Source organism: Pseudochaenichthys georgianus, unplaced genomic scaffold, assembly GCF_902827115.2.
Source record: "Pseudochaenichthys georgianus unplaced genomic scaffold, fPseGeo1.2 scaffold_687_arrow_ctg1, whole genome shotgun sequence".
Lineage (NCBI taxonomy): Eukaryota > Metazoa > Chordata > Actinopteri > Perciformes > Channichthyidae > Pseudochaenichthys > Pseudochaenichthys georgianus.
In genome coordinates, this window is record NW_027263241.1 from 17,501 (window position 1) to 43,502 (window position 26,002).

At 41.9% G+C, this 26,002-nt stretch overlaps 1 protein-coding gene across 1 annotated transcript in view; it reads left to right on the forward strand.

The window, feature by feature from the left end:
* The window catches only part of mtss1 (MTSS I-BAR domain containing 1), a 26,480-nt gene extending 8,864 nt beyond the window's left edge, over window positions 1-17,616 (forward strand). Inside the window, 9 exon segments of the mRNA XM_071202661.1 lie at window positions 9,037-9,194; window positions 9,275-9,382; window positions 9,478-9,575; window positions 9,957-10,035; window positions 11,493-11,624; window positions 12,098-12,245; window positions 14,481-14,507; window positions 16,020-17,143; window positions 17,145-17,616. Of these exon segments, the coding sequence (XP_071058762.1) occupies window positions 9,037-9,194; window positions 9,275-9,382; window positions 9,478-9,575; window positions 9,957-10,035; window positions 11,493-11,624; window positions 12,098-12,245; window positions 14,481-14,507; window positions 16,020-17,143; window positions 17,145-17,249 (1,979 nt within the window). The 3' untranslated portion in view covers window positions 17,250-17,616.
* Window positions 17,617-26,002: the final 8,386 nt, after the last annotated feature.

A 26,002-nucleotide genomic window follows, 5' to 3' on the forward strand; every position in this document is an offset into this window, starting at 1 on the left:
TAACATAACCATAACCATCTGTCCATATGATCGTGTGTGTGCTCTGTCATCATGTGGCGTGTAACCACTTCACATGGGGAATCTGCTCAGAGGGGATGATGGGAGGAGAGTTGAAGGAACACAGAAGCCTCATCCCAATATCCCTCCTCGACTCCTCTCTTCCCCTCCTCCGGGACTTGATCCGGAAATCAATCAAGACACGCCATGTTGAAGGACGTCCCAATAGCTCAAATGCACACGGAGGAGTCGAGGAGGGGTGAGGGAGGAGGGGTACGGGAGGAGACGAAAGGGAGGAAACGAAAGGGAGGATACGCGAGCAGACTACGCGGAAGTGTTTTCACTACTCGCGTATGAAAGCCCCGCCCCCACCTTCACAGCTGGTCGGTTTCCACAGAGGAAAACCGACAACTGGAAGATGAGTGGAAAAGCGTCACATACATTTATAAGTGCTCACATCTCCGTGGGAACTGTTATGTGCAATTCATTTCTAAAAGGCTTCACATTACTATCATTATATTTGTATTTAAATGTAGGCTACATTTTACACCAAAACGGAACACCAAAGCAGGACCAACCATCATTGAATTCCTTGACTAACAAGAGAAAGATTCATTCATTTAAATACATATTTAACAACCAATGGGCCGGTTCTAAGGGTTCTTCAGTTCAGCCCGAGGAGAGGGGATACAGCTGTGCACGTGTCATCATTAACAGACGTCGTTTAAAAGTGACGTTTGAGTGAACGAGGACATCCCAATTAATACCTGAGGACTCCTCTGTCCTCGCGTCACCTCCTCGTGTCTCTCGCTCGCATCTTACGGAGGCGGAGCTAAGATGCAAGGAAGGGACGCGAGTGAGGGAAAGGAGGAGTCGAGGAGGGGTATTGGGATGAGGCTTGAGACACAAAGATGATTTGGGTTTATCCGTATTTCTTTCCTTTAACACTAGAACCGCCAACGGGTACATTTTACCCGCAGCTGTTTTTTGATTGTATGTAACTTTTTTTCAATAACATATTAAAGTCTCCCAGTCCGTGACTTTTCCTGAAAGTGTGTTATGTAGCACCCTCTGTTGTTAACAATTGTCAATAGGAAGTCAGATTGAAAAAATCGCCCAAAAAAAAGCCATTTATACCCATCAGCACCAGCAGGTAATATTTACCTCATAGAAAATGCAGCGTAAACATGACGTGTTGCTATAGCAACGCCTTTTGTCTACTGCGGCTCCTTATAGATAGAGAGATAGATTGAGAGAGAGAGATAGACTTATAGATAGTGTAACATCTTGGAGAATAAAAGATCTTGGATGACTGAGCTCACGTTGAGGACGTAATGCATGTGTGCAGGTTACGTGCAAGTTGAATAAAGATGGACACTCGGAATGAGAGAAGTAGTCCGGGTCGTCTGTTTATGTAGACAATTATATGTCCATAGAACAGAACATTACAGATAGATAGTTATAGAGAGAGAGAGATTTGTACCTAAACAAAACACAAGTCTAACACCAAGCGTTTAAATCAGCACTCTTAGCGATATTTTATACTTCATGCTATCTGCACAATCTATATCATATGAAAAGCTGAGAGTCCACAGATTCTATTGGTATAAGTTTCCTCCCTGTGCGATCAAAACTCACTGTTCTGTATGATAAATAAAAGAACATTGTACCTTGCAAATCAATAGCGGGTACATTTTACCCGTTGGCGGTTCTAGTGTTAAACACGTGTGCTGTCGCCTTAAAGGTGGGGTAGGTCATTTTGGAGAAACCAGCTCGAGTGCGCTAGAATTTGAAAATACACAGCTGGAGAAAATCTGAAGCACCCCCAATAAATATGTTTTCCCCCCCCCCCCCCCCCCCCCCCCGAAAATTATTATTTTTATTAAATTAAATTAGAAAAATTATTGATTACATCAATGCAAATGTGAAACAAACACATTTTTGACCAAAAACATAAAGCCAACACAGGGGATATGATTAGGCCAATGGCCAGCACCCATTCGATTTTTGACCTACCCATAGGCTAAATTACTTTGTGACACTTGATTGACTTCCTGTTAGCTAGAGCGCCAAATTATTTGCTAACAGCAAAGTGAAAAATGTATCGTTTTTTAGTCCTTAAACGTCCACGTGTGGACACTCAATCAAAAGCACCTGAAAGCGAGAGGGATTCTGGACATAATAGCATAGCCTCATGAGTACAAGTAGCTTACTTCTGGGTCTGTTTCATTCAAGCTCTGCTCTGTGTGTGTGGCACGAGCCATTTTGTGTGCGCGAGCGTGTGAGAGAGAGAGAGCTCGCGCACCGGTGGGTACCGGAGATCGTTGTGGTTAGCATATGGTGCTAGCTAGCCAAGCAAACGGATATAAGGAGCTTTTTCAACAACAAGGTGGAGGGAGAACTCTCTCCTGTCAGCCGGAGAGTCTCAGATAACCTCAGCTCAGGAGAAGTGAAGGACTCTCAGTGTTTAGATAGTTAACTTTAGTCTAGTTATCTCAGTGGGTCTCAAACGGTTTGTTTTAAAAGGGGAGTGATTTGTAAAATATCTATAAAGAAATAGAAAATCTGTTTACAGTTCTGTTTCATATGTATGTTGAGAGATGTATCCATAGATCTCTTAATGTTGCTCTCAAAGTGCACCAGATTGATGCTTTTAACTTCAATATTTAAAAAAAATCTTCCCGGGGAAGCATGCCCCCGGACCCCCCTAGAGGAGGTGAGGTCCCTCCTAGAGGAGGTGAGGTCCCTCCTAGAGGAGGTGAGGTCCCCCCCCCACCTGTAAATATAGCACTTTACCCCTGCTTACACCTATATGCCGTGAGCTGATTATCGAGCCTTCATTGTAACAGTCGCGGGTACACTGTGTGTGTGTGTGGTGTTGCAGTAGAACATTCAACTGATGGGAAAGCCTTAATGTTTGAGCACCCTCTATGAAACGTCAAGCTACCCCACAGCACCCCCTAGAGAAAATCTCTGGCGCCGCCACTGCTCATCTGTATCAAAACAACAGCAAGAAACAGACTTCTAGGAATCAAGATGCCACGTGAGGAAAGTTTCCCAATGCTAATAAACTCGAACCAAAGGATGTTTGAAGTCCGCCTTGATTTTGGAGGATGCAGGGTTCGTACGGTCATTGAAAACCTGGAAAAGTCATGGAAATTCAAAATGCAAATTCCAGGCCCTGGAAAAGTTATGGAAAACGATGTTTTTCCCAAAGTTTTGGAAAAGTCATGGAAATGTAACTGCGTCAAACATAATTTACATTTTATCTAATCGCCAAAATAATCTGCGGTCGCGAGCTGTTATGTGCCATCATGACGCGCATGGTATTATTTTTGACGGTCAGCTACATTATCTACGGTGCGTTCGTTAACTGTGCGGAGTCACTGTGGCACAGACTGCACCGCTGGTGAACAGCTGTTACAACGGGCCGTTCAGGTGTTCAGAGCAGAGCGGCAGAGCGTGATGTGAACTGAAATGTTTTTCTGTCACAATATCATTAAGGAATCGTTGAGCTAGCTAGCTAGCAATAGCATACATTGTCACTATCTGCTAACGTTAGCTTTAGCCTTCGTTTTCTAATAGTTTTTTTCATAGGCTATAAACGGAGGTGGTATAAGTATAGATATTGTGCTAGAGTAAAAGTAGAAGTACTCAGATCTTGTACTTGATTAAAAGTAGAAGTACTCAGATCTTGTTCTTAAAAGTAGAAGTACTCAGATCTTGTACTTGAGTAAAAGTAGAAGTACTCAGGTATTTTACTTAAGTAAAAGTAGAAGTACTCAGGTCTTGTACTTGAGTTAAAGTAGAAGTACTCAGATAAGTAGAAGTACTCAGATATTGTACTCGAGTAGAAGTACTCAGATCTTGTACTTTAGTAGAAGTGGAAGTACTCAGATCTTGTACTTTAGTAGAAGTGGAAGTACTCAGATCTTGTACTTGAGTAAAAGTAGAAGTACTCAGGTCTTGTACTTGAGTAAAAGTAGAAGTACTCAGGTCTTGTACTTGAGTAAAAGTAGAAGTACTCAGGTCTTGTACTTGAGTAAAAGTAGAAGTACTCAGGTCTTGTACTTGAGTAAAAGTAGAAGTACTCAGGTCTTGTACTTGAATAAAAGTAGAAGTACTCAGGTCTTGTACTTGAGTAAAAGTAGAAGTACTCTGATCTGGTAGTAAAAGTAGAAGTACTCAGATCTTGTACTTGAGTAAAAGTAGAAGTACCAGAGTGTAGGAATACTCTGTTACAGTAAAAGTCCTGCATTCAAAATGTTACTCAAGTAAAAGTAGAAAAGTATTCTCATCAAAATATAGTGAAAGACAGTGAAAGTAGTCGTTGTGCAGATTGGTCCATTTCAGAATAATATATATGATATGTTTTATAATGATTGATCATGAAAGTGTTCTCAAAGTTGGTGAAGGTGCAGCTAGTCTGAAGTACTTTGTAGACTGCAGGGTAGCTGGTGAAGGTGCAGCTAGTCTGAAGTACTTTGTAGACTGCAGGGTAGCTGGTGGAGGTGCAGCTAGTCTGAAGTACTTTGTAGACTGCAGGGTAGCTGGTGAAGGTGCAGCTAGTCTGAAGTACTTTGTAGACTGCAGGGTAGCTGGTGGAGGTGCAGCTAGTCTGAAGTACTTTGTAGACTGCAGGGTAGCTGGTGGATTTACTCCAGGTGGAACTAAAGTCTGATTTAACACTTGATTAGATTTCACATCATTCATCCACATCTGTAAAGTAACTAAAGGTATTAAATACATGTAATGGAGGAAAAGTACACCATGTACCTCTGAACTGTAGTGGAGTAGAAGTACACCATGTACCTCTGAACTGTAGAGGAGTAGAAGTACACCATGTACCTCTGAACTGTAGAGGAGTAGAAGTACAAAGTAGCAAAACATTGAAATACTTAAATAAAGTACAAGTATCTCAAAATTGTACCCACGTATAGTACTTGTTGAGTTTATGAACTTAGTTACTTTACACCAGTGGCTATAAAGATATAAAGACTAAGCCTTGCACAGGCATGACAATACATTTTCAAAATGCTCAACAGTGCTGCCAGAATTATAAACTGACTGCTACACAATTAAAATAAATGCTTTTATATATTTCTATTAGATGTGACTCTTTGGCGTTTCTGTTATGAGTGACACTGCTGCTTTCAGGGGGTCAGGGGTCGGGTCCTTGCCACCTTTTTAATACCAGCCTCCCTGACTACAGTTGCTTTAGCGTGTAGAAGCTAGTAAGCCTACTATTTGATTTGTTTTAGATAGGCACTACATGTTTCATATGCAGACCTTATTTCCCTGTTCCATGTTAAAATAAACCATTTTCAGTGGGAATTTCTTTTTGGTCATGGAAAATGAGGTAAAGGTCATGGAGAAGTCATGGAAAATCATTGGTGAAAAAGTGTATGAACCCTGAGGATGAGTTTCCGTAGGTCTTTTCATGGTCTTTACCTCAAAGTGCTTTACATTCATTATCTCTCTCTCTCTCTCCCTTCTCTCTCTCTCTCTCTCTCTCTCTCTCTCCCTTTCTCTCTCTCTCTCTCTCCCTTTCTCTCTCTCTCTCTCTCTCTCTCTCTCTCTCCCTTCTCTCTCTCTCTCTCTCTCTCTCCCTTTCTCTCTCTCTCTCTCTCTCTCTCTCTCTCCCTTCTCTCTCTCTCTCTCTCTCTCTCTCGGTACCCTCAGCAGTAACCGTAAAGCATGATTGTATGCAACTTTTAGTTTTTGCATGCTTCTAGCCTTGTAGTTACTCCACAGGTGAGCCGTGTACAAAGGTGTACAGAAAAAAACACACACACACACACACCGTTGGCCATCAGGAGCAACTCAGGGTTCAGTATCTTCCCCAACAATACATCGACATGTTGACTGAGGGGATCGAACCAACAACCTTCTGGTTAAAAGACGCAGACCCTCACAGCCACAGTCACCCAAGTAGCACATCAGATTGTTTGGACGATTTAGGACCAATTGCAGCTGAGTGAGACTACAAACAAAAATGCTAAAATAGATTTGTATAAAGCTTTAAACCGTTAAAGTAGTTAGTCCTTCTGGATGAAAGACGGCTGCACTCTTTAATCATTAAGAGTGATAATTAAAGTAGCTCCTATGAACTAATATTTGGAGACATGAGGTTATATTATTTCGGGACGTTCTCCCAGCTGTTGTTCGTCTGAACGGAGTTTCACCTTCTCATACTCTGAGTTCTTGTCTTTGTGTTTTTGTGGGTGTCGAGCCAAATCCGTGTAGAAACAGACCGACAAACGAGCCTGTCTGTGTGTTTCCACAGAGGCCACACACACACACACACACACACACACACACACACACACACACACACACACACACACACACACACACACACACACACACACACACACACACACACACACACACACACACACCTGAGTGCCCAGGTTGTGTTTGGTTTGATCTTTAGGGCAGTGTGTGTGTGTGTGTGTGTGTGTGTGTGTGTGTGTGTGTGTGTGTGTGTGTGTGTGTGTGTGTGGTGTGTGTGTGTGTGTGTGTGTGTGTGTGTGTGTGTGTGTGTGTGTGTGTGTGTGTGTGTGTGTGTGTGTGTGTGTGTGTGTGTGTGTGTGTGTGTGTGTGTGTGTGTGTGTGTGTGTGTGTGTGTGTGTGTGTGTGTGTGTGTGTGTGTGTGTGTGTGTGTGTGTGTGTGTGTGTGTGTGTGTGTGTGTGTAAACTGCAAACTGCTTCTCGCTGTTTTCCACAGGATCAACTGTCTCTGTTGTCCTGTCTCTTCGAGTTAGAAAGAGGGTTTGTTTGAAAAACATCTGAAAACATAGAGGCAGGGGTTTCAGAAATCAGATGCCCATAACTTTATTTATATCAGAAGATCGAACAAAATGACCAGCTTCTCAAGTACAAGGTGATGACCTAAAGGAGCCTTACTACGCTAACTTTCAGCTCATATCAGTATATAGTGTCTCTACTTTAAAGAGTCCTCTCCTGCTGATGTTCAGGTGTATATCAGTATGTAGTGTCTCTACTTTAAAGAGTCCTCTCCTGCTGATGTTCAGGTGTATATCAGTATTTGTGTCTCTACTTTAAAGAGTCCTCTCCTGCTGATGTTCAGGTGTATATCAGTATGTAGTGTCTCTACTTTAAAGAGTCCTCTCCTGCTGATGTTCAGGTGTATATCAGTATGTAGTGTCTCTACTTTAAGAGTCCCTCCTGCTGATGTTCAGGTGTATATCAGTATGTAGTGTCTCTACTTTAAAGAGTCCTCTCCTGCTGGATGATGTCAGGTGTAATATCAGTATGTAGTGGTCTCTTACTTTACAGAGTCCTCTCCTGCTGATGTCAGGTGTATATCAGTGTGTAGTGTCTCTGCTTTAAAGAGTCCTCTCCTGCTGATGTTCAGGTGTATATCAGTACGTAGTGTCTCTACTTTAAAAGAGTCCTCTCCTGCTGATGTTCAGGTGTATATCAGTACTGTAGTGTCTCTACTTTAAAGAGTCCTCCTCCATGCTGATGTTCAGGTGTATATCAGTATGTAGTGTCTCTACTTTAAAGAGTCCTCTCCTGCTGATGTTCAGGTGTATATCAGTATGTAGTGTCTCTACTTTAAAGAGTCCTCTCCTGCTGATGTTCAGGTGTATATCAGTATGTAGTGTCTCTACTTTAAAGAGTCCTCTCCTGCTGATGTTCAGGTGTATATCAGTATGTAGTGTCTCTACTTTAAAGAGTCCTCTCCTGCTGATGTTCAGGTGTATATCAGTATGTAGTGTCTCTACTTTAAAGAGTCCTCTCCTGCTGATGTTCAGGTGTATATCAGTGTGTAGTGTCTCTGCTTTAAAGAGTCCTCTCCTGCTGATGTTCAGGTGTATATCAGTATGTAGTGTCTCTACTTTAAAGAGTCCTCTCCTGCTGACGTTCAGGTGTATATCAGTATGTAGTGTCTCTACTTTAAAGAGTCCTCTCCTGCTGATGTTCAGGTGTATATCAGTATTTAGTGTCTCTATTTTAAAGAGTCCTCTCCTGCTGATGTTCAGGTGTATATCAGTATGTAGTGTCTCTACTTTAAAGAGTCCTCTCCTGCTGATGTTCAGGTGTATATCAGTATGTAGTGTCTCTACTTTAAAGAGTCCTCTCCTGCTGATGTTCAGGTGTATATCAGTATGTAGTGTCTCTACTTGAAAGAGTGCTCTCCTGCTGATGTTCAGGTGTATATCAGTATGTAGTGTCTCTACTTTAAAGAGTCCTCTCACTTTGTCTCCATGCTTTAATGTTCGAAAAGCTCTTTATTTGTCTCTTACTGCCTGTGCTGCAGCACCTCACCTACAGTGATGACACTATGTTCAGGAAGTAAACAAAGGAGTCCAATGGAGGCGTTTTCAGACAAGGGGGGAGAGAACACAGGGATTTGAGTCTTTGCAGACCATTTACATGCACACTAACGTATATAATACACTACAGGGAATAAAACAATCCTTCTTCAACCCAACATATTTTCAATCTTCAACATGTCTTTAGAATCAGACGTCTCCACACCGTTCTCTTGATGGGTTTTAAAAGAAGTTGTGTCCGTCTAAGAAAGAGTTTATTTATGTAATTTAGTTGGTCAGGTTTAAGTAAATCACATCAGAAACAGTTCCCTCCCAGTATCACCATCAGATCAGCTGGTTTTAAAAGGTTTCCCATCCAAACACTGTGGTGATGTGCAGTGTCGTGCTGCCCCCTGCTGGTGGGATCTGAGTATTACAGCCTCAGTGTTAATCTTACCCTGGAGCTGCAACGATGATTTAATTGGCAGAAAAATAATCAGAAACTATTTTTAAAAATGTCAAAGTAATTTGCATTAAGGTCAGATATGCTGCTTTTCTGTTGTGTATCACATTAAAGTGAATATCTCTATTTTAGACGGACAGGCAGTTAAAGCCATCACTTTAGACTTTTGTGATACTGACCAAACTGTCAATCTAGAATCAAATCCCCGGATTGATTTGAAGCAATGAATACAAAATCAATGTGAAATCAAGAACTTAACCTCATCGTGTGTGTGTGTGTGTGTTTTTGCAGGTAAGGGGGAGGTGCGCCTGCAGCTGGACAGCGCTCTGCAGGACGTGAACGTTCGTTACGCCGTGCTGGAGGACATGGAGAAGAGGGCGGTGTGCAGAGCTCTGATCGAGGAGCGCTCCAGATACTGCAGCTTTGTCAGCATGCTGAAGCCTGTACTGGTGAGTGAGTGAGTGAGTGAGTGAGTTCTTTAAAGCTTTTTGAATGGAATAATTACTAACATGTGTCTGTGTGTGTGCAGGACCATGAGATCAACATGCTGGGGGAGGTGACTCACCTGCAGACTATTCTGGAAGATCTGAGCAACCTGACAGCTGAACCCAATAAACTCCCAGCAGCCAGCGAGCAGGTCACTCTCTCAAACACACAGCACGTATATATGTGAATAGATTGTTGGTGACCGAGGTGAGAGAGGTTCGTCTGAAACCTCTTTGTGCTTTTCAGGTGATTCTGGACCTGAAAGGCTCAGATTTTAACTACAGCTATCAGACTCCTCCAGCTTCACCCAGCAACACCCTGTCCAGGAAGAGCAGCATCAGCAGGTAACACACACACACACACACACACACACACACACACACACACACACACACACACACACACACACACACACACACACGAGACTGTGCTGAACTTGATTTAATGTGTACTTGTATGACATTATATTTCAACATAATATTAAAACTGCTGATACTGGAACAACTTACACAACTGTGTGTGTGTGTGTGTGTGTGTGTGTGTGTGTGTGTGTGTGTGTGTGTGTGTGTGTGTGTGTGTGTGTGTGTGTGTGTGTGTGTGTGTGTGTGTGTGTGTGTGTGTGTGTGTGTGTGTGTGTGTGTGTGTGTGTGTGTGTGTGTGTGTGTGTGTGTGTGTGTGTGTGTGTGTGTGTGTGTGTGTGTGTGTGTGTGTGTGTGTGTGTGTAGTAACTACCAGTCTGGATCAGTGAGACACGTTCCCTCCTTGGACTCGATCAGCTGTGAAGTGGATGGAGTTCACATCCAGGTAACACACACACACACACACACACTCGGCATGTTATATACACAGAATTAGTGGACATCACGTACTTCAGTGTACTTTAGATCTGGGGTTGTTGTTCTTGGAATACGCTCTTTGTTTCAACAAATAGAAAACTAAAACACACCATATTCAATTAAACTGTCTTCGTTTTATGTCCTTTTGATTATGTCCTTATACATTTTTCAAATTATTTATTTCCCTTTTTTAATTATTATTTTTTAATACAGATTTGTTCTGTTATTTAATTTAAATGTGTTCTTATATATGTATATATCTTTTTCCTAAGTCTATTTGACTAAATATGTATTATTAACTGTCTTTCCATGAAAATATCTTTTTTACATCAACCTGTCCAGAAAGGTGCTTTTGAACTTAAAAACTGGACTGCTGATTAATGTATGCCCCTGCACAGAAAACCTCATAACTTGAGTTTATTTCTTAATGTCCACTAAAATGTTAATACTCTTTGAATAAGTTTCATATCTTTAAGTAACATTTTCCCTAATCATAAAACTCTAAATCTCAACATCCTTACTTTGAGGATTTTCTTAAATAAAAGCCTCCCCTCTCCTGTGTAGCGTTGCTCCTCCCCCTTCCTTCTCATTGGTCAGGAGGTCGGCCGCTCTCTCAGCGAGGGGAACTCCCCGAACCGCCTCGGTCGCCACGGCAGCCGCGGTCGCTACGGTTACACAGGCCACCCCATCACAGGCCACGCCCCCACGCTCAGCCGCCGTGTTAGCCGCAGAGATAACGCCTCCGTGAGAAAATACATATTAATATTTATCACCGTCTGTCTCCCATCGGATCAGATCTGCATCTCACATCCTCTCCGTGTTTCCCCGTATTATCCCCGCGTCAGGTTTCTCCTCCACATGTCCAGGTCCATCCCATAAAACACAGTCCGTAACAATGTGGTGTGTTCACGTGGAAAGCGATGAATTGCTTGTGTGACTGTGATTTTATTTATGGTTTATTTATTTGTGTTTTTCGTCCGTTTCCATCTTCGTGTGACACTTTGTTCGTCTTTCAATATGTATTGGACTAGTTCTTCTTTCATTATGAGTTGGCTGGAGGAAAAGGGGAAAAACATCATTTAAATTGGACACACATCTTGCAGCACCCTCAACACTGGATTTCAAATAATATTGACGTTATCTGAACTGTGTGTTATTGCATCACAGGCACAGTAGTGTAATGAGGTGTGTGTGTGTGTGTGTGTGTGTGTGTGTGTGTGTGTGTGTGTGTGTGTGTGTGTGTGTGTGTGTGTGTGTGTGTGTGTGTGTGTGTGTGTGTGTGTGTGTGTGTGTGTGTGTGTGTGTGTGTGTGTGTGTGTGTGTGTGTGTGTGTGTGTGTGTGTGTGTGTGTGTGTGTGTGTTTTTTTTTATGTGAAACTCTGACATCTCGGGTGTATTAAAATGTTCACTTCCTGGTTCCTGTAGGACTCAATGGGCTCGACCAATCAGCTCGCAGCTGGCGGCAGCATGGCGACAGAGAACGGCCTGCTGGCCCCTCCTCAAAACGCCTACACACACCATGGAGAGAGAGCCAGAGCCATGTCTGCATCTGGGAAGGTAACACACACACACACACACACACACACACACACACACACACACACACACACAGGCACACACACACACAGGCACATACACTCACTTCTTCTCCTGCCGCTTATTCCCTTTCTTGCTTTCGTTTCCTTCAATATCTCCTTGTTCTGTTTCCTTTCCTTCACTCCCTTTTCTCCATGTTTCCTCAAATGTCCCCTTTCCTTCACCTCGTGTCTCCTCTCCTTGGTTCCCCTTTTTATGGTTCCTCTCCTGTCCTTGGCTCCTCCCCTTGTTTCCTCTCTTTGTTGATTCTTAAAACATAATCTCCTCTCCTTGTTTCCTTTCTTTATTTCTTTCTATGAAGCCTGTAATTAAATGTGTACAATTATGAATTAAACTGCATTAAAGTAATCTCTCTCTCTCTCTCTCTCTCTCTCTCTCTCTCTCTCTCTCTCTCTCTCTCTCTCTCTCTCTCTCTCTCTCTCTCTCTCTCTCAGTCTTGCTCGGCCCGTGATCAACTGTTGACGTTGGGTGCGTTGGGTTCGGACGCCCAGAGGAGCAGCAGGGACTCTCTCCACTGCTCCTCTGGATACAGCACGCAGACCACCACCCCCTCCTGCTCCGAGGACACCATACACACACACAGTGAGTACACACACACACACACACACACACACACACACACACACACACACACACACACACACACACACACACAGGAAATACTCTGCAATTGACAGATTGCGAAATACGTTTTCACTTCCAAACTCTGTATTTTAAATATTAGATTACATGTGTGACTGCTTAAAGACACGGCACCCTACTAGACTGAACCTGCAACAACTGATAGTCAACATATTATCATAAATAGAGTAATAATAAAAACAATTGAACACTAAAATGTGAAGCTGCTGTGTCTCTGTGGTGACGTTGTCAACGCTATCTTGACGACGTATCACTGCTGTTGACTTTTTATTTGTTTGACATGTGCTTTTACTTTTAAACCAACCAGAGGATATGTGTTCTCACACTTAGTATGAAGAGAGAGAAGGACGATATCAAGCACCATGAGATTACACCGCTCTCCAGCAGCAACATGCAGTCGCTCTGTTCTTCTGTCTTGATAGTTTCCATCTTAGAGACACGGAGAGAAACAAGCCGCCATGTTCTGATGCCGCACTCAAGCGGTGGGGCGCCGTGCGGCTGGCAGTGAGGGCTGGCAGTGAGGGCTGGCAGTGAGGGCTGGCAGTGAGGGCTGGCAGTGAGGGCTGGCAGTGAGGGCTGGCAGTGAGGGCTGGCAGTGAGGGCTGGTAGTGAGGGCTGGCAGTGAGGGCTGGCAGTGAGGGCTGGCAGTGAGGGCTGGCAGTGAGGGCACAAATCAGAAGTGTTTTACTCGAATCTGATTTGGCTTTTCAACAAGAGGATTTCACTATTTGTCAATGAATTTGAAAATGCATTGTAGGGCTGCAACAAACGACTAATTTGATAATCGATTAATCTATCGATTAATGAAACGATTAATCGACTATTCGGACTATTACTGTCTGCCTGGCACCATTTCTCAAACGCTCTGATTCAGCCATCAACTTTTAGATGTAGCTTGAGGTTGTTTTAGGCATGTGGAAACTAACAATGAAGACAATAAAGATGAATACTTGATTCAAAAATACATATATTATTAAATTAACTAAACACATTTTGAACAAAACTAACATAGCTTTTTATTTAAATTAAATAAATAATATTTCACATCAAAAGAAACAACAATGTTTTAACAAATGGTATTAAATAATGTGAAGACAGAACTGTGAACAGAATAGCTGAAACTTTAACAGACTAACTAACTCAGTTTCCTCTCATCATAACCCATGTTTGTATCATGGAGTTAGCTCCGTGTGTTGCTGCTAGCATACAGAACGCCTGACGGGGAGACGTTCCTCTGGACGGGGCTGCAGAGCTGCTGGAGAGGCACCCGGTGCTTCCTCCGTCTGCATGTGGAGCACTTTGATAAATGTTTAGACAAACTGCTCGTGTTGCCGCCCTCACATGCTGAACACTTATTGCACTTTAGGCAACGAGCATCGAGACGGGGGAAGTTTAACCACCTCGGAGCGCGTTCTCTCCGCCATCCCTCCGAGCAGCTGCGTGTGTGTGAACGGCCCCGCCCCCTCGCACACAGACGGGAGAGAGATCTCGTCTGGATTGGAAAGATCGAAAATACACCATAGACGCATTTGTTTGTCTTGTTGCATATTAGAAACGAGTTGGCGACACTAAGACTGCGATATAATGTTTTTGTAGCAATAATACATGACATATATTTTTTAAATGTCTCCAGTACCGATAAAAAGACCAATAACGTTGGAGCTTAACGGCGCGTAAACACACGTGATGACGTCACCAACGAATCGACGACTGAATTAGTTGGCAACTAATTAGGTCGTGTATTTTAATCGATGAAGTCGATTAGTTGTTGCACCCCGAATGCATTGTCCTTACTTTGAGAGATTATTTGAAAGACATAAAAAAACATTTTTGTTTACACTTTCTTTTGCTGTTATGCTTTTTATTCATGTTTTACTGTCAGCCCGTTCATATCTATGGCCTGAAACCACGTGTACGGAAACGCAGTTCACATGGATTTCTTTTATACATTTAATTCAGATTATTGTTGTGATTTATGCAATTACTGTTTTTGAAACCAATCGACAGCACTTCCATTTAAACCCACTCAGACAGCTGTAGTCCTCCGTGTGGCTCCCAGCTGTCCGGTGTGTGTTTCATATACATCAGCCTGTCTGTGGTTATATTCTGTATCCTCTGTGTTTCTGGTTCTCCTCTCTGTTGTGTGTTTTCTAAACGTCCTTCCTTCTCTTCCAGCTGTAAAGAGAGAGCCTCCTATCTATGGTAGGTCTCTGACTTCCTGTCTGTCTTCTGCCTGTTTTACCTCTCAGCGTCGCCAGCTGATCGCATGTCTGCATCCAGCTTTCTGCGCATTAATTATTCAAATAAACCCAGAGATAATTGAGCTTTTTTTAGGCAGAAACATTCCATTGAGTTGTAGTTTAATTCAAAAGGAATCTTAACACTACATACGATATGAAAACTGTTTGTATACGAACATTTAGGTTGACCCACAAATTACCATTTCTATATCAACTGCTCACCCTGTGTTCTCCTCCCATGCCTCCATGAGGAATGTAGAATCAAAGAAACAGAGAACTGTCTGGACGATTCGGGGTTTCACATCTGGAAAACTAGAATAAATAAGTTCTCATTTATCCAGTTGTGTATTCATTACTGCACAAATACTGCCAAAACGGAACTCTTTAAAACACTTGGATGAGTAGTGCGTCTGTGCAAAACTGTTAAGACTGTTTTGGTGGAAGTGTATTAAAATGTAATATGGATATACACATAAACGGGGGCCTTTAAAGAGTCCCTATTGAGCTTTTGGGGGTTTTCCCTTTCCTGTAGTGTGTTCTATAGTTTTTAGTGCATGTCAATGGTCTGCAAAGGCTACAATCCCTGTGTTCCCTCCAGAGGGCGTTTCTCTCCCACAGGACTCTTTAAAGTAGAGACACTGCATACTGATATACACCTGAACATCAGCAGGAGAGGACTCTTTAAAGTAGAGACACTACATACTGATATACACCTGAACATCAGCAGGAGAGGACTCTTTAAAGTAGAGACACTACATACTGATATACACCTGAACATCAGCAGGAGAGGACTCTTTAAAGTAGAGACACTACATACTGATATACACCTGAACATCAGCAGGAGAGGACTCTTTAAAGTAGAGACACTACATACTGATATACACCTGAACATCAGCAGGAGAGGACTCTTTAAAGTAGAGACGGAACATACTGATATACACCTGAACATCAGCAGGAGAGGACTCTTTAAAGTAGAGACACTACATACTGATATACACCTGAACATCAGCAGGAGAGGACTCTTTAAAGTAGAGACACTACATACTGATATACACCTGAACATCAGCAGGAGAGGACTCTTTAAAGTAGAGACACTACATACTGATATACACCTGAACATCAGCAGGAGAGGACTCTTTAAAGTAGAGATGCTACATACTGATATACACCTGAACATCAGCAGGAGAGGACTCTTTAAAGTAGAGACACTACATACTGATATACACGTGAACATCAGCAGGAGAGGACTCTTTAAAGTAGAGACACTACATACTGATATACACCTGAACATCAGCAGGAGAGGACTCTTTAAAGTAGAGACACTACATACTGATATACACCTGAACATCAGCAGGAGAGGACTCTTTAAAGTATCTCCTCATTCACTCCCCTCTCCTTCCCTCACTACTTATTTACTTGCCTTAATCTGTACCTCAACAGCATCTAATATATAGTTCCTCTCTCCTCCCTCCAGTTGACTACGAGTCCATCTCTCTCCACGGAGACTCCGACTCCCTGCACCACCTCTCTCTGGGAAACACCAACCAGTCGGACTTCGACAAATCCTCCACCATGCCGAGGAACTCCGACCTCAGCTTCCAGTACAGGAAGTTCGCTCAGTCCAAACGTCCCGCCTCCACCGTCAGCCTATTGGCCGAACCGGAGCTGACGAGTCGTTCCGGACGCCATCAGATGCCGCCGCCCTCCCACACCGCCACCATCCGTCGTAAACCATCGTCAAAACCGGCGTATCGCAGGGGAACCATCAGCGGGGGGATGCCCATTCCCATCTGCACCCCACAGGTTCCCATTAAGGCAGGAAACGGCAGCGAGGAGCTCATCTTCAACTCTGCCGCAGGAGGGTTGGGTTACAGCAAACTGTGCACCTCCACCCAGAGTCTCTGCGCCCTCCCTCCCTCCTCCCACTCCTCCCCCTATTACCAACTGGTGCCGGGAAAGATGCCAATCCCAGTGCCGATTCCCACCGTACCACCGGAGGGCAGCAACGCTAAACTGTACCAGCAACAAGTGCAGGAGCAAGGCAACCAGCTGAATCACTATCAGCAACTACAGCAGCAGCAACTACAACAGCAACAACTACAACAGCAGCAACTACAACAACAACAACAACAACAACAGCAGCAACTACAGATCCAACAGCAGCAGATCCAGCAGCAGCAGTTTCAACCTCAGCAGCCACAGGTACAGGAACAACAAAACCACCATCAGCAGCTGCAGCAACGCAGTCAGATTCAGTCGCAGCAACAACAACAACAACAACTACAAATCCCACAACAACAGTACAACCAACTACAACAGTTTCAACCGCAGCAACTTCAACAGCAGTTTCAACCACAACAACTTCAACAGCAACAACAACAACAACTGCAGATCCAGCAACAACAACAACAACAGCAGACCCAACAACAACAGCAGCAGCTCCAGCCTCACCCCGACCTGATCTCTCAGCAGCAGAAGCACCAGGCTCAGTTCCAGGCGTCCTCTGCCCAGGATGAGGCCTCCTCTCTGGGCCTCGCTGTCCCCCATCACCCCCTGGATCCCCCGCCCCCCTCCCCCCCCGACCCTCTGCCGCAGGAGGGGGGGGGGCAACATGCTGAATCAGATCAGAAGCATCAAGCTCAGGCGGACCCTCACTAACGATCGCTCCGCCCCCCTCCTTCCTCCCCCCACCAATCACAAATGATCTTTAATTTTTATTTTTTTAATCCATCGCTGGAACTCGACTCGTGTCTTATTTTATTTTCTAAAGATCCGCTTCCTTTTAGAGACGTTTTAGATTTCTGTTTTTGAAACTTTACCGTCATTTCCTGACAGTTTCTTTGCCTTCTTGGTTCATGTTTGCGTTTCCACGGTGCGTAAAGTGGATTGTTTTAGCAACGCGACTTCCTGCTCACACGTGGCTCTTTAATCGGCCGGACAGGAAGTAGATCCTCTTCGGGTCCGTTTGATTTGTTCTTTTTGGACCTTTTGGGGTTTAGTAATCGTACTGTATCTCCACTGTGTGTGTGTGTGTGTGTGTGTGTGTGTGTGTGTGTGTGTGTGTGTGTGTGTGTGTGTGTGTGTGTGTGTGTGTGTGTGTGTGTGTGTGTGTGTGTGTGTGTGTGTGTGTGTGTGTGTGTGTGTGTGTGTGTGTGTGTGTGTGTGTGTGTGTGTGTGTGTGTGTGTGTGTGTGTGTGTGTGTGTGTGTGTGTGTGTGTGTGTGTGTGTGTGTGTGTGTGTGTGTGTGTGTGTGTGTGTGTGTGTGTGTGTGTGTGTGTGTGTGTGTGTGTGTGTGTGTGTCAAACGCTTGCTTCGTTACTCTGGAATAAAACTGTACTTTGTAAATATTTTAGATCAAAAGGCAGGTGGATGTTTCTGTCTTTGACCCCCAGCAGAAATCTGAACTACAAAGGAGTCAGATTCTGAGCAGCGAGTGTTTGTGGGAACAGATTAACAACGTTACTGTTGAATGTCTCGTTTACTGTGTCGATAATTATCTGCTTCATAAACAAAGAAGCAGAGATTTCGTGGCAACTTTTAGAGGCAACGGTTGATTTGCGGAAGCATATCGGCACCTCTGGATGACATTAAAACACATTTCCATTCATCTATGATTCTCTCGCTGCAGAGCTGCCGATATTTAGTCCTTCATTTGTTAGAAAAAATGCCCATGACATGTTCCTTATCTTGAACATGTAACCCATTTGCTTGGAAAATGTTACAAGTTAAAACTGGCTTTGAGTTTTTCTGCAGGTAGACGGAGGGTTTTTGATATCACTCCATCATAAGACAATAAAAACCTCCACTTACAGGTCTCTTTTTTAATTATATCATCATCAAATAACTTCAATATATCAGCAACGCTTCTGCAGATACAGATTGTTTCACGCAGGAAACCAAATTCTAAATAAAAGTATTTTCCACCAAAATGACCAAAGCTAGAAACGTAGAGATACCATCAAGAGAAATGATAATGCAACAGCTAAACGGGTAAATAAGATATCGTGACTGGACCTTCAATTCTCACTTAATGATCTCTGGCAGGAGTTTGTGTTTACTTTTTTTTTTTTTAATGTACCTTTTAGTTAACCTGTATTTATCCGCAGTAGAGTTTGGCTGGGCGCCAGTAGCTGGTTCTATGTTGGGTCCTTTTCCAAACTGTTTAAATTATTAAGTTAAAACCGGCATTTTCACACTCAAACCTTTTAGTTTTTCTGCAGTTTTTTGTTGCCTAACATCATGAACACAGTAACCAGACTTCTTTCACTCTTCACATCTCAGTTTCTATCAGATATTTCTGTAGTTGTTCTCGTTGACGACTCCTTCTCTCGCTGGATAAACGAGAAGAAACTGAATTCAATCAAAGCATCTTCATAAGTGTTTCTTAAATTAGCATATTTCTAAACCATCCTCAGTAAAATAATCCGTGATTTCAGGAAAAACCACGTTGGATAAAAGCTGCCTCTCAAAGTCGCCCGTGGATTCATGGCTATAGCTAATTATTATTCTCAAAAGCCGATGAATGCAGCTAATTGGTTCATTACATATCAGATAATATAACAGAAAGCGCCCTAGACCTCGTCTCAGAGCCTCGTTTTGTCTGATTAACGAAACGTAATCCAAAGATATCCAGGTGACAATCACATGATCAACATTTGCTTTTTTATTCAGAAATGTGTTAAATAAATGTTATTATATAAAATGCTGCTTTTTTCTGTTTACTGTTTCAGCTTTACATTTCTACATCCAGGTTTTCCTTTTACACCTGTTATACATTTAGACCAAAACGCAGGAAACCAAAGTGAGAAGAAATGTATTTTCCACCAGAACTACGACTCTTACATGTGATCTGAACAATTACGAACTTATATTGCATCTAAACCGTACAGAAACAATGATCAATGTTGTGACTTCCTTAAATACTGGTCGCTCATTCAATCTCAAATCATCTATGTGGCCCTGCTGGGAAGCTGTATTACAGAGACCAGTTGCATTCTGGGAAATGCAGTTTTTAGAGATTTTCTGCAGGTGAACAGGATTGTTTGGTCCAAAAAGCTGTGTGTGTGTGTGTATATTAGTGCTTCTATTCCTTGGAGAGATCTAGATCTATATATAAAACGTTTGCATATCCTGTATTTTTGTTGATTTATTGATCAGACGATGTGACATGTAGGTCGCCATATTTTTGTATAAAAGCTTTAAAGGAGGAGAACTTCCTGATGTTTAAGTTCTTACATCTGTTTGGATGTGAACATCCTGTTTTTTTGGGATCTGACACCTGATTGGACTAGAACTTCCTGAGTTTTTAAGTTCTTACATCTGATTGGACGTGAACTTCACTTTATTTAAGGATATGACGCCTGATTGGACGTGAGCTTCCTGTTTTTAAGGATCTGACGCCTGATTGGACGTGAACTTCCTTATGTTTTGAAGCTCTGACGCCTGATTGGACGTGTACTTCCTTATGTTTGAAGTTCTTACGCCTGATTGGTCTAGAATTTTTTTTTTTGAGGATCTGACGCCTGATTTGACGTGAACTTCCTTATGTTTGAGGATCTGACGCCTGATTGGACTAAACGGCCGACGTGAACCAACAGAATGTAAAAATGTTTTCTCTTCTCTTGACGTCGCTGTGGGATCAATAATAATAATAATTGATTCATGAATTCTGTTTCTTTTGTGTGTCTTTTATTTACATCTGTTAATATTTAGCCTTACTGGGATTCATTTGTCTTTCCGTGAAATAAATGAGGGGGAATCGTTTCAAATCAGTGGATAATTTAGATATTCATATCAGGTGTTTTTTATTCAAATTATTTCACAAATAAGCCTAAAATCTTAACTTAAGTCACACTCAGTTGCTGAAACTCAAAGTGATTCTGCATTAAATATTTAAATAGGTTTTAATACACAATTTATCACACAATTATCAAAAATGTTTTCATAATTCCCTAAAGTTTAGCTTTTCTAGGTTAAAAAACTGAGTAAACCTTAAGCCCCGAGCCTGTTTTTCAGGTCCCAGGCTCGAAAATGACATTCCCAGAACAAATGACCATATCTTCCCTTCTAAAAGGGTTAGATTAATCATCTTTTTTCTCAAAGCAAGGTTACACCTGTGAGTTGGATGTAGAAGTGTCATAATCAATATAGATGTTGTTATTCTAAAGTAAATTCAGATTGAACACAGTATAAAAATGTAAATGATTGTGTCCGTCCAAAAAAAAAAAATTACTTATAGTGAAAACCAGCCTTGAATGATGGGATGGTAGACTAACAGCTTTAGGAATCCAAACTACAACATATAATAAGTACCCTGAATCAAGATTGATGCAAAACAAGTGACATTTGACCTTTTTAGAGAGATTTAGCAAAAAAACCCACTTCTGGGGTCATTTGGGTGGATTTGACCTATCTCTGGCCCCCCTCGCTCGATTTTGCTGATTGACATCTCTTTCTAACCGTCAGAGCCAATAGAATCGAGTCGAACTCTCACATAGTCCTTATTTGGTAATGTGTGTGTTTGAGACTGCCGCATAGCCAAGATCGGAAGCTGCGATAACTCTGGTGGCTACCATTAGCAGCTAACTTTTACTCTCCGATTTTTACATAAAAATGGAATTATGGATTATAAATAAAAAAAAAATATTACCCCGAAACATTATCAACCTATGGATCAACCGATTCAGCCGCGTTTTTTCTCGTTTTAATGCCATTGAACACGTCTTTTGATCAGATTGACAGCTACGGTGAGACGATCTCCCGTAAAAGCTCCGTAAAGGTACGTGTTGTGATGTCTGTGTTTGCTTCCCCTGTCCGAGTTCGGATGACTCAGTGATGATACTATATACCTAAATAATCTGTGGAACCTCAGCTTTAAGTGGATATCTTGTATGTGCAGCTACGATAAGTAATAAGGGTATTTTCTATCTTGTGTTCTGTGCCAAAGTGCGTCAGCATTTTTCGCTCATGGGATATTTAGATGCTTCTTATGAGACTTGTGTTTTGTTTTGGTAAACACGGATTATATCGTCGGTGAGCTGAGATTATTCCCGTTAATCTGGTATAACACATTAATAGGTTCTTAAATATTAAAATACCCTAAACAGTGTCGTGAAAAAAAAGGTACCCGGGTCATTCCAGAATTGGAGGACAATTTAGACAGCAACATTTTTGAAAAATTAACCTTTTATTTAAAAAAAATGTTTTATGTATTTAGGAAAAACAGATAATAAACCATCAAAAAAGTGATTTGCCCAGCTAGGCATCAAATGTATATTTTCCAATGAAGAATTACCCCCGTTACTCTAATTATAGTAACAGGGTTGAAAATCAATGCTAATTTGAGCTTTAACCTCAGGAATTATTGCTAGATGTAGCATGTACTGCTACTTTCAAGGCAAGGACACACTTGGATATCTATTGCAAGAAAGATAACTTTGAAATGAATATGCTTTATTCTGATAATATCAGTAACAGGGTTGAGTGGGTCAGAGTGCCACACTCTTTTAAGACTGAAAAGATTGTGAAAATATGAAAAATGAAAGAGGACTTCGTTTTGGTCTACCCATGGCACAGCACATGGCTTGCTGATGTCACTTCCTGTGTGTCATCTGACATACAGTTTTTTCACTTCCTGTGCCAATCTAAAAAGGTTTGGGTAACAGGGTTGAACGCATGTTGAGGGACACACCTTCTATGCAAAATTACTGTTATTTAAAATATGTTTATGATTTAACAAATAGATTTTACCATTACAAGAGACATCAATAGAATAATACCAAATAAAGTAAATGAAATCCTTATTTTAAATGTTATATTTGACATGCAAGTTGGTCACCAAGAAGCGGGGACAAGAAAAGAAAAATGACATTTAAGGGGATGTTCGAGAGCTATTTGATCATTAAAAAAATATTTTGAAACCACTTTTTCTACAACTTTATACACATTTTGTCTCAAGACAAGTATGTTTAACACAAGTGCATTTATATGGGGGACATAAAATGTCCTCCAATTCTGGAATGACCCACCCGCCGGCGGGGACCTTGGGGCTTAGACTTAAAGAGATCATAAAATCATGAGAAATCTCCATTACAATATACTATATTCTAAATTGTTGCATGGTTTTCCTTCACATCACACAGTCTGAACATTTCGCTCACACATTTAATTAAGAAATGAGAAATCGCTGCAGAAAAATTCCCTAAAAAGCAGGAAATTAAGTGTTTAATTCCCAAATGTCCCGCCTCCAGACCCCACTGTTTATATATGTGTGTTAAAATGAACCCTACGCCCTTTACGGACCCCTTAACCCCCTGAGAAACATCTGGATTATTGCGGTTTATAAATATAATGAACTTTAATGAAGTCATAACTGCAGAGCTCCGCCCACAACATCTATTTTCTGAAAAAACGGAAACGTGTCGTCTTTAAATCACTGCATCTCATCTGAAAGTGTGGTGAAGCATCCTCATTACCCACAATCCTCGGGGTGTCATTGAGGCCAGGGTGGGGAACACACACACACACACACACACACACACACACACACACACACACACTGGGCGGTGTATTGTTGGCGCACTCTGGTTATGATTTGTTCCCTCTGTTATGTGTTGTTACCTCAGGATCATCTCAGTGAGTTATTTCCCATGTGACACACACGTGCTGCTGTAATTAAACACACACACTCAAACTTGGTGACCCTCAGTTAGTGCTAAACGGGACAATAAAACTGTGCACAAACTACAGTATGGTCATTTTCAAAAGTCTTACGATGTTATTTTATAAAACAAAATTTTTTTCAAAGAGTTGCCAATAAATGCACATTATTCTTTTGTAAGACTTTTTTAAGACATGACTATCCATGAATGCTGGAAACAGACTTAGATAACAGTAGTAATTATATATTTATATTAGCAGATAGTGTAATGTGTGTGTGTGTTCAGTATGTAGGTGAAAGGTGAGCAGCAGGAGACTGAAGGAGAAACAAAGATGGAGACTTTTTATTATTCAGAGTCTTCTTCTTTTCTTTCCTCAACTGCTGTGTGTGTCGTCTGATGCTCCCGGCAACAGGTGGCAGGTGAGGGACTTGGAACACACACACACACACACACACACACACACACACACACACACACACACACACACACACACACACACACACACACACACACACTAAATCAGACATTATATCGCTGAGATCATCCCTCCAGGGTCAGATTAACTATAAACAAAGAGAGACAGAGAGAGAGACAGGTGAGGCGGTGAACGTGTAAGATGCTTAGTCATCGTACACACACACACACACACACACACACACACACACACACACACACACACACACACACACACACACACACACACACACACACACACACACACACACACACACACACGCGCGCGCACGCACACATAGTCACAGCATTGAATCAGACTGACTCAGAAAAATAACTCTGTGTGGCAGCTGCTCAGTGACTCTGCACAAGTGTGTGTGTGTGTGTGTGTGTGTGTGTGTGTTGCACTAGTGTTGCACCAGTGTTGCACCAGCTGCAGTACCACTCTGCCCCACCAGAGGAAACGGTAGACCAGAGTTGTAATCCTGCATGGAAACCTCTTCTTGTTTCTTGCACACATTTCTGAATTTACAGAAATAGGAAATAAAAACTTCCTGTTAACTCACAATATCTGCTAACTGTTAATAATTAATGGGAACAGAACATATTGTTTTTTCATATATAAACTTAAAAAAAATATATATTTTTATTCTGGCTCTTATGTGTGTTTTATAACCCTGTTTTCTTATTTATCATCATCATCTTCACTGTTGATTGTTATAACTTGTTTTATTCTGTTATATTTTTCATTAACATTTCACTAGTGTTAACATTCAATTAGATTTCAATTGCTTTTAAAGAGGCCCTGTTTTGCTTTTAGTTTTTTTGTTGTGTTATAGGTTTGTGTGCATGTAAATGGTCTGCAGAGGCTAAAATCCTGTGTTCCCTCCAGGGGGAGTGACATCACTACGTTGCATCACTCGCGCTTCAATTGGCTAGCGCTCCAACACATTGTACGTGATAGGCTAAGAGGCGGGACATCTCTAAGCGGTTGACCAATCACAACAGAGCCGGCCAGCTAACCAATCAGAGCAGACAGGGCTCTGGTTTCAGACAGGCTGAAAAGAGTTGCTGCAGCACAGGCAGTATGAGAAAAATAAATAACTTTTTGAACATTAAAGCATGGAGACATTATATACTGATATACATCTGAACATCAGCAGGAGAGGACTCTTTAAAGTAGAGACGCTACATACTGATATACACCTGAACATCAGCAGGAGAGGACTCTTTAAAGTAGAGACACTACATACTGATATACACCTGAACATCAGCAGGAGAGGACTCTTTAAAGTAGAGACACTACATACTGATATACACCTGAACATCAGCAGGAGAGGACTCTTTAAAGTAGAGACACTACATACTGATATACACCTGAACATCAGCAGGAGAGGACTCTTTAAAGTAGAGACACTACATACTGATATACACCTGACCATCAGCAGGAGAGGGCTCTTTAAAGTAGAGACACTACATACTGATATACACCTGAACATCAGCAGGAGAGGACTCTTTAAAGTAGAGACACTACATACTGATATACACCTGAACATCAGCAGGAGAGGACTCTTTAAAGTAGAGACACTACATACTGATATACACCTGAACATCAGCAGGAGAGGACTCTTTAAAGTAGAAACACTACATACTGATATACACCTGAACATCAGCAGGAGAGGACTCTTTAAAGTAGAGGCACTACATACTGATATATACACCTGAACATCAGCAGGAGAGGACTCTTTAAATTAGAGACACTACATACTGATTTACACCTGAACATCAGCGGGAGAGGACTCTTTAACGTAGAGACACGACATACTGATATACACCTGAACATCAGCAGGAGAGGACTCTTTAAAGTAGAGACACTACATACTGATATACACCTGAACATCAGCAGGAGAGGACTCTTTAAAGTAGAGACACTACATACTGATATACACCTGAACATCAGCAGGAGAGGACTCTTTAAAGTAGAGACACTACATACTGATATACACCTGAACATCAGCAGGAGAGGACTCTTTAAAGTAGAGACACTACATACTGATATACACCTGAACATCAGCAGGAGAGGACTCTTTAAAGTAGAGACACTACATACTGATATACACCTGAACATCAGCAGGAGAGGACTCTTTAAAGTAGAAACACTACATACTGATATACACCTGAACATCAGCAGGAGAGGACTCTTTAAAGTAGAGGCACTACATACTGATATATACACCTGAACATCAGCAGGAGAGGACTCTTTAAATTAGAGACACTACATACTGATTTACACCTGAACATCAGCGGGAGAGGACTCTTTAACGTAGAGACACGACATACTGAT